Raw genomic sequence first — 10,167 nt, 5'->3', positions numbered from 1 at the left:
GATGCAAATCGTGAAGTATTATACATTATAATATTATATACATTTACAACTTATAATATTCCTTTTACTCTGGGACTTATTTGTTCAATGCATTAAAAGTTGTAAAGATAGTAAATATCATTAAGAAAAATTTTTAAAAATAATAATAGATATATTTAAATGTTAAAAATGCGGGATTCGCTGATAATTGCTCAACTGATATACAACAATTAAAACTAAGTTCCATCGCAAAATACAATATCGGAACATCAATTTAATTTCAAAAAAAAAAAAAACCTCAAATAAAATTAAAATAGCTTAAAAATAATGACAGGTATACTAAACTATTTTTTATTTTTATAGTAAACCAAGGTAAATATTTATGAGTTTTATTATTTTATGTAAAAAAAAATGTTTGAAGTGAACGGGTGCTGATTTTGTGACATTACGCTGGCATTATATTTCAAAAAATTAAATTAATTGTTAATAAAAAAGAACACTAATCAAAATTATCGTCGTTAAATGCCATTAATAATATAGTTACAAAATCTGAGAATGTTGTAAACAAAAATAATTACAAATTTAAAGTGCTGGAGATAAGATATGTAGTTTTATATTCAATCACAAATAAAGATATTGTAATTAAATAATTTACGTATGTTTATGTTTAATTAAAATACTAAAATTTTCTATAGTTAATGATTAGACACGTGTTAATTAATTGTAATGACTACTAAATTTAATAAGTTATAAACTAGTATATAACTTTATAAATTAATCATGTGATCGTTTTTTAAGCTCAATCTCACTAAAAATTGATGATCAAATATAATTGTAGTTTTATATTGTATATTTGTGTAATAAATGATTATTATGTTGTCAAATAAATATAATTACTATTTTTATAGCTTCAGTCAGTAAGTTAAATGTCTATCGTTATTCTAGTATCTTTTATAAATTCTATTTTAATTTACTGTTTAACAATAAAAATGATTTACTTCTAACTATTTATTTTTTTTTTATTTAGACAGATTAAGGAGTACGTAATTTTTGAATTAATAATTGTATTACGTTTCACAACATTTTTTAACATGATATGTTTCTCATAATATATTTTTTATTTTCATGAATTATTTTTTCATCATTATCTATTACATTCATGCAAAAAAGAATATTATATAAATCTATTGCATTTCTGTTAATTGTTTTAAATGGTATGTTCGTATATCACAGTAAAATTGTAAAAATTATTTTTTATTTATTTTAAAATTCAAGTATACCTATGTTTTTTCAAACCATATAATACTAATAATCTACAGCGACTTATAACACTAACGTACATCCAAATTATGTTAATGCAATATTAATATTTTTATCATAATAATTTATTGAAATTCAATTCATATGTCTCTATTAAAAATGTTGATTATACAGTTTTTGTGTACAGTTATTGTTTTATTATTTAGTATTATTTTTCTTTTAGGAACACTTCGTACGTAAATATTTGTTTTGTTTATTTTTATAAAAATGTATACATTAAATTCTATAACAAATTACATAATATGTATAAATATTATTAAATTAACCATTTATTACATTACTTACATATTTCTTCAGAAAACATTAGTAAGTTTTGCTTGTGTTTAGTATGATATTTTACTGTTTTTAATAATTTTACTTATTCCTATTCTGGAATGATCTGCAGATAAAAAATAAAAAATATTTAATTATTTTAATAATTATGTGATATTGATGTGAGCTTGGCTCCAAAATTGTTCGGAAATACTTTTCTCCCGAAATTTAGTTTTTTTTTTTTATTTTAATCATAATTATACAACATTTGTCTATACTCTTTAACCATAGACTTGTGCAAATTCCTGAAGTAGATAGTGCCCACTGTCCTTATATTATTATCGACCTTCTATATAAAAACTACGAATATAAAATTTTTTTAAACTTAATGTGTCTTTAATACACACGCGATAAAAAAATACAAGTTACACATTACCATACATCATTTTAGGAAGATTAGTCATGATGGGTTAACATTAAAGTTAAATTACAATCAAAAAGGAAAAATAAATGAATAATATTTAACCATGAATAAAACAATAAACAAATTGGTTTTTTAGTACACAATTACAATTAAAATGTAACAATTCTTAATAAAATATAATACTAGCCACTACATGTATTTTATGTTAAACTGTCTACAGACTTTCAACAATAGAATGTATTTAGTAAATAATTATCCTATTTTTTAAAAACCTCTTTAAAAATATAATTTAAAATTAATTTTGGTAACCAAGGAGTATTTATAATAATCAATAAATAGATAATTTGATTGAGATATGGAACACTTCGCCCCACGAAATATCATAAGACGTGTCTGGGCACACCTTGCACATCCTGTGTGTATACTTATGTCTATAATCTATTTATAGAAAATATTATGTGCAATATACATGGATATAAATTAATTAAATGTTATTGTTCACAGGTCAAATAAGTATGTATTACTTTTATTTTTAACGAAAAATTATAACTGTCGTTTTATGTAGAAAATATCTTTTGAAATATTGCATAATTTACCCTCAACAAGAAATTATATATTAAAAGATATATGTGGTTTTAAATTTGTAATTTGGGACAATTAATATGCTTCTATTTGCAACTATACTCTATAATATTACAATATCATTTAAAATATTTTTTTTGTATAAAATGATTTATCAAAGAATTAAAATTATTCACATAAATTAAAGTTGTTTAATTTAAAAATTAATTTCTTACAAATATATGAAAATCATAACTACTCATAATGTATTATAAATTATTTTTCAAGTAATAATTATGATAACATTCTTTTTTTTTTGCAGCTAATTTTCGTACGTAACTATTATTATTTAACTAAATAAGTAGTTTTTTAATTTTATTTGCGCTAAATTTAAAATTTGTCTCAACAAAATGCATGTACTTGGAACCAAACAATGCTAATTTTTTTTTTTTGTTAAATCCACTTTCTATGAGCAAATACGTTTAGTATTACTGGTGCTGTATTATTCAAGCTCACAAAGTCACAAATATCCATAAACATCATATTATTTATTATTGCTACTTAGGATAATAATTTTGATATTATTATTGAGAAATAACCAATGTATAAAATTATGGGTATAGATTTCTACCTTGAGGACGTCGGAGGGAATATATGTGAGATTAGATCAACATATATTGATTTTTACCTATTTCATGTTCAAACGAGTATGATTTAAAGTTTAAAAAATTGATAGTCCTGGTTTATATTTATATAAAATCTCCATGGAGTTATTGTGAACAAATTTACTAAAAGGTTTGAAAATATCCGTAAATATTTAAATTCGTTTTAGAAAATTTCAATAACAAAATTCGTTTAGTTTTTAGAATTCGTAAATTTACTTTAGCTTAAAAAATAAGACCAAGATTCTGTTGATCATCAATAAAAATGCATTTTTCTAGAGAAATATTATAAGGCACGTTTAGTTTATATTTAAGTTTGTGTTGTATGTAATAAAGTTTAAAACAAAAATAAACCTTTATATTTTTATGAAGCCAAATTGTTCACCATATTTGAAGACAGAAATAACAGAAATATAAGTTAGATATAAAAAAAAAAGAATTGAGTTGATATTTAAAAAATTAGGTTTGAAACATAAAAAGTTGGCCAGAGTTAGAGCGTACATCATATTGGATCTTGTTAAGAATACCACAACTACACTTAATATTATAAACACATTTTCAAAATAAGCTATGATTATTTTTCTTCGTAATTTCAGTACGGTTGAGACTCAAGTTACTCTCGATGACGTTTCTTAAATTTAAGTTTATTTTGTGCTCGATGGTTAGAGAATCAAAGATACTCATTTTTTATAGTTTAGTTGTATGGATTGGATAAGTGAATTTTAAAGATAATTTACATGTTTTTTTTTTTTTTTGTAAAAACAATGATTTGAATACTTTTTAAAAACTAGGAATAATATTAAGATACAATATTTATCTATTTCAGAACAACATTTAAAATAGAAAGTATAGGGCATATCTTAGTATTAGCAAAAATTTGAGTTTGAAATTTAAAATTTATATCTTCTGATAAATTTTATATTTTGATATATCTTTTTTCTTTCTTTTTTTTTTGTTCCAATCCCATGAAATGCTATTTACTTCGATGATATGAAAGACCAAATGCATACATTATATTATATTTTAGAATAGACGCAAAAAATAAATTATTTTTATTTTATAAGTTAATTATCATGAAATAATAACTATTACGTTAAAAAATAGCCATATTATAATATTATAATTTATAGCTAAATACCTATATATATTACAAGAAACTATAATATAATTATTGATTATTAATTATTATGTATTTATTATTTTCCAGGTGGTATGTATCTATTATTGTTTAAGTTTTCTATTTCATTGATACAAATAGTTTAATTTTGTTTGAGTGTTTTCTTAATAAATTTATATAACTAATGATTTTTAATTTAAAAAAATTCTTTTGTAATCAATTGAAAATGTTAGAAAAGAAACTTTTTAAGCTGGATTACTCGTTGGACGTCAATATTTGACCGATTGTATCCTTTTCCGAAAATATTGTACTTAGGTTATCTATACTGCAACTGTAATAATAATATTATCTTGAGTTGATTTTTCATTGCAAATACGATACAATTTTCAGTGTAGTTAGATAGATGATGAAGATTTTGAATATCTACTAACCTATTCAATATGTTTTTTATTTAACTATTTTTACTTTAAAAGGTTTTAATTCTTCATAATTTTTTATGTTTTTGCACACATTGGATATGGCTTACAAATAGTATAACCTTTTGTTTTCATATACTATAGAGTGCTCGTAATAATTAATGTTGTAAAATAGTTATAATAATCTATTATAGATAACTAATTATTAAATAATATATTAATGTACCTACTAGGAAATTCCTATGCAAATAAAGCCCAAATTAAATTTGTTTTTATTTCTATCAAAAACAATTGAACTTAAAAGTTAATCTCGCACAGAATGATTTATAAATTAACTGAGAATTTTTCAAACAGTTCACTAGTTTTTATAATTTAGTCATAAGTCATAACAAATGAATATATGATAATACTAATAAGTTTCTATCGGGTGTTTTTTTTTCTAGTTGACACATGTAAGTTGTTGTATTTTAGTTTTAGTAATAACTTTATTTAATATATTAGATTAATTTTATATTTTGAGTATATAGTTAAAGATATCTATGATTGTAAATTAATAATAATTTAAAAAGTTGGTTTGAATTTTTTTTAATTGACAACAATTGCTTTTAGAATTCCTTTAAAATAAATGTTAAATTTCATTAATTTTATTTATTAATTTTCAATTTCTCTAAAGTATTTTAGTGTCAATCTGTAGTTTCATTTATAACCATCCTCTACTCTATTATCTATTATTATTTTCAATCGTACATATGAGTCCCATTCTTATAGTCCTTTATTAATTGTTGAATGTATTCCTAACAAGGCCTTTCTCTATAACTCTTTCCTTTTACTTTTTCTTCTATTGTTAGTTTTAAAAATTCTTCATGTTTCGTGTTGTATTGATCTATTCATTCATTCCGCCTTTTTACTTATTATTCATCCATAATGTGTCTTTAGTTGATTTTCTCTAATATTTCCATTGTCGGTCTTATACCAAACATATTTGAGATATGTATTGGTAATTTTTATTCAAATCTATGTTCTTATAGCTAAACAAACATAAATATTAATTACTACACTTAAACTTTTATTTCAGCTACTAAAGGTGAATAAAAAATTTTATTTTATCTTTATACTTAAAAACATTTGCATTATATACTCATTTTTAAATAATAATTATAATTTATCAATATAATTATTTTTTTCGAGCATTTTATTGGTAATTTTTTCTTATTGAGTCATTTTTCAGGTGTTTTTAGGTTTTTTAGGTCATTAAAATCTTAGCCCTAGTTATTAATTTATTATCTCGAATTCACTGATCTAAATATAAAATTATAAATCTAACCAGTAACCATCTCTGACACTGATTGATTTTGGTTGTAGCACAGATTTAAAAAAATATCCTTTATCACATCACTATGTGGACTCAAAAATCATAGAATATATTTTTACTAAAATTTAACACTAACTATTAACAATAGATATTGTTGTAATAAAGCGTGGGTAAATTTATGATAATTTTTAACTGAGTTAAGTTATTTAATTGATAGAATACATTTTGAAAAGTAAAAGTTAATAGTTAATCTAATTTTTTTTTAAACTCAATTAAGTTATAAGTTATAATAGTTATATGGAAATTTTCAATTAACTTATTAACTTAAGTTATTATTTTATTATTATTATTTTTTTTTTTAATATATAAAATAGCCAGTAAAATAGTTTGAAATTATAAAATTCATAAACATTATTAAGCCCAAAAAAAAGATTTACTATACATAAAATAACTAAATTTGGAAAATTAAAATACAGGTGAAAAGAATTAACCCTTTCAGTCCCAAATTATGAAATAGGTAAAAAAAAAAATATTCAAATCAAGAAACCTTATTTTTAGAACATTGTAAATCCAATAAAAAAAGTTGGGGGTACTTTTACCCATTTTTGCCAAAATGGGAGGGTTGTCCATTACAATGGACATTATGACTCGGAGGAAAAAATGACATGAGAATAAAATTTTTAAGTTTGGTACTTAATAAAATGTAATTAAACAATTCAAATAGACATATAAAGTATAAAATATAATAACAATTTTTTCATTATAACAATAGCATTCATAAATTAATAATAAAATAATTTTTGTATAATATCCTTTATAAAAATAAAACAAAACTTGAACAATTTTCTAAAATTAAGTATAACTGAACAATATATTTAAAACATAATTATTTTTCTTATGGTATATTCCATTTATAAAAACAAAAACAAATTTTTAAAATCAAAAGTAACTAAAAAATATAAATATAATATAATATATTATAAATTATCTATTTATTATATATAAAAAAAAAAAAAAAATAGTTGAATACATTTACTTATTATGAAACATTCTGATTCTTGGAAAATTTGTACAGCCCATTATGATATGGAGACCTATAAATATTTTTATTTCTTTTATATCTGTATTTTTCCAAGTTTTTCCTTTTTGTAATGCATACATGTTAGTATATTGAACCATTAATTGAAAATCTACATCACTATAATATTTTGAAAAATATTTTATTGGAGGGTCAATCATATCAGACCCAATAACTTCAGGTTGTATATCATCAATTGGTTGCAAATTTAAATTTAAATTAGGGAAAGGACTCCTTTGCCATTTTATATCTTTTTTCTCTGTTAATTTTAAATTATCAATTGGACTGTGAGGTGTACTTAAGTCATTTTCATTTACTTGTTCAATATTGTTGACATTTTCTTCAAACTGATCCAACTCTACTTCTTCTAAATGTTCAGCATTAAATTCTTCCATTAAATTTTCGAATTCTTCAATTGGAAATGTATCTATGTGTATAAATTAATTATTAAACAAATGTATTTATTTTAATTTTTCACTAATTACAATTTTATTACCTTTTTCAACTTGAGCATCGAGCTTATTTCCATTTTCATCATCACTATCTAAAGCATCCAATTCCGAGTCATAACCATTTAGCATTTCAACAATATCAAAATCGTTTAGTATTTTATTCATTTTAAATTTTTTCCAAAAAAAATAATACTTAAAATTTCAGAATAAGCCTCACTTAAAATGTAATTTCTTTTGTTATGAAAAATATAAATACATCTAAAAATAGCCGGTAAATCTAATTTGATAATAAACCCGAACGATGCACGTGCGTGATAATAACACGACACTTTGGTCATAATGTCCATTACAATGGACAATGAAAACTCAGCTGTTTTTCCTTATTATCGTACATATAACTTCTTATCAAATAATTTTAAACCATAGTCAAGACGTTTATTAATCGTTTTACAATTTATCCAGTGCTACCAGATCCCACAGATAAATAAAAAAAAAATCCGAAATTGATTACATAGGTGTATTATCAATGACCATGTATAATTGAATATTATTTTTAATAAATCGTTTAAAAATGATATTTTAATACATGTTATTATTATAAAAAGTAACTTAATATAAACTTAAGAATATTCTAAGAAATATAGTTCAAGTTTCACATCCCTACATATTACATAGCATTTATGATAATTAATTGAAATACATGTCCATTGCAATGGACAAGGGGACTGAAAGGGTTAAGTAGTAGGTACTAAAAGATAAATAAAATAAAATATAATTTTTTAATTTATGGAACAAGAATTTAATTTTATTTCTAATTTTAATAAATGTTTATCCAATAAGAATCATAAATCAATAATAATTGACAATTGTATTATATTTATTATTTAATTATTATTTATTTTTAAAATAACTTAATTTGGGTATGATTAAAAGTAACTCGTTATTTATTAAGTTAATACCAATAAAAATCAGTTAAGTTAAAAATTAAGTTATTGAAAATTGATTTTAAAAAAGTTTAGTTAAAAAGTTAAAATTAACTTAACTTTAACTTTTACTTGTTTATGTACAGGCTTGGTTGTAATCGATAAGTACTTGTTAAAACTTTTTTTTAATCCATAATAACTACTATTTGAAAACCTTGACTATTTTTCTTACTACACATAAGCAATTTCAATAAGTTTTTGAACATTAAATTGTGAACTAAATTTATTATTTGTTTTAAACCCGAATGATTTAACCAATAGCATGCCAAAGTAGTCTTTTTTAAGGTAAACCAAAATTGGTAGTTGGGTAGGATACCAGACATTGGATTTTCTATAATAATTTTTCTTTTTTTAATTTAAACTATTAAATAAATAAAAAAAAATTGAATTAATAACTGGGTGCATGGGAGGTCAAATGATGGTTTGCCTCACAGCTGAACATTGTTCAACACCCTATTGGATTCTATTGATTCTATATAATATTATATTTTTAATCTATGATCATGAACATTAGAAATGTTTTTCTTTAATGTTCACATCTATGATTCAGCTTATCTATTTATTTATAAATCAAAATTCTATACTGAATAAAAACACTGCAGTATATTATATTATGACGCATGCAATCTTATTTATTTATTTATTTATTTATTTTTTTTTTTTGACATTTCTATAAAATAATATATGATGATTATAAAGAAAAATGTATACAAAAATAATAAAATATTTAATTCTAATTGTATGTATATTGTACAGACATTTGAGATTATTTTAACCTGAAAAAATAGCGTAGTATAAATATTTAATAATTATAGTGAGTAAATCAGTATTGTTTACTTCATACTTGTACCTATCCATTAATAATCATTTAATATTATTATAAAATAATGCATTTTATGACTTAGGTTTTGATTTTTCTGTTATTATTATTAAATAGATAGTAATATATTTTATTAAATAAATAAAAAAATATATATATTCTAGACTAATTAACATTTTAATAGTTTTTCAAAGGTTGTCTTTTTTATCTTATGGTAGGTATAAAAAAAAAATATTTGATACATTTGTCAAATTAGCTTTTAGTTAAGTTTTTAATATTACTTTACTAATAATATTTATTTTTAATAAAAATCTAATTAAAATGATAATCACTAATATACTTAAAGGGTCATAGGTACATAAGCATATTATAATTATTAATAATTGCACAATTATGATAATGAAAACATATATTTTAAATGTATTTATATGTTCCAAATTAAGTAATTAAATAAAAATAAAAATATTAAATAAATTATACTCATAAATAAAAAAAATATATAAATAAATATGATGAATACATGATGTTAAGAATATTAGAAGTTTAATACTAATCAATTAATCATACTTCAATACTGAATTGATGATTGTTAAAAATTAATAGGCATTTAATATTAATAAAATGGTAAATTCTGTGTCTATGTGATTTTATATTATGCACCAATTCAACACTTTAATTGTAAATTAAATATAAAAAGATGAATATAAAAAAAAATATATATATATATCTATTTACTTCTTTAAAAACCTAAAACCTCACAAGGAATGAATAAGTATAATTTAATTTGTAAA

General features: G+C 21.2%; 1 protein-coding gene across 1 annotated transcript; it reads right to left on the bottom strand.

Annotated features, from left to right (window-relative positions):
* Nucleotides 1–7,074: 7,074 nt before the first annotated feature.
* On the bottom strand, nt 7,075–7,796 carry LOC112592641. The gene is made up of 2 exons (XM_025336785.1): nt 7,618–7,796; nt 7,075–7,548 (listed from the first exon to the last, which is right to left on the bottom strand). The coding sequence occupies exons 1-2, from the start codon at nt 7,736–7,738 to the stop codon at nt 7,076–7,078; spliced, it is 594 nt and encodes a 197-aa protein (XP_025192570.1). The 5' UTR covers nt 7,739–7,796; the 3' UTR covers nt 7,075.
* Nucleotides 7,797–10,167: the final 2,371 nt, after the last annotated feature.

The sequence above is a fragment of the Melanaphis sacchari genome, unplaced genomic scaffold (genome assembly GCF_002803265.2).
Source record: "Melanaphis sacchari strain LSU unplaced genomic scaffold, SCAv2.0 Contig182_pilon_pilon, whole genome shotgun sequence".
Classification (NCBI taxonomy): Eukaryota; Metazoa; Arthropoda; class Insecta; order Hemiptera; family Aphididae; genus Melanaphis; species Melanaphis sacchari.
Note: the sequence above shows the minus strand (reverse complement) of the source record. Positions and strands in the feature narration are given on the sequence as shown.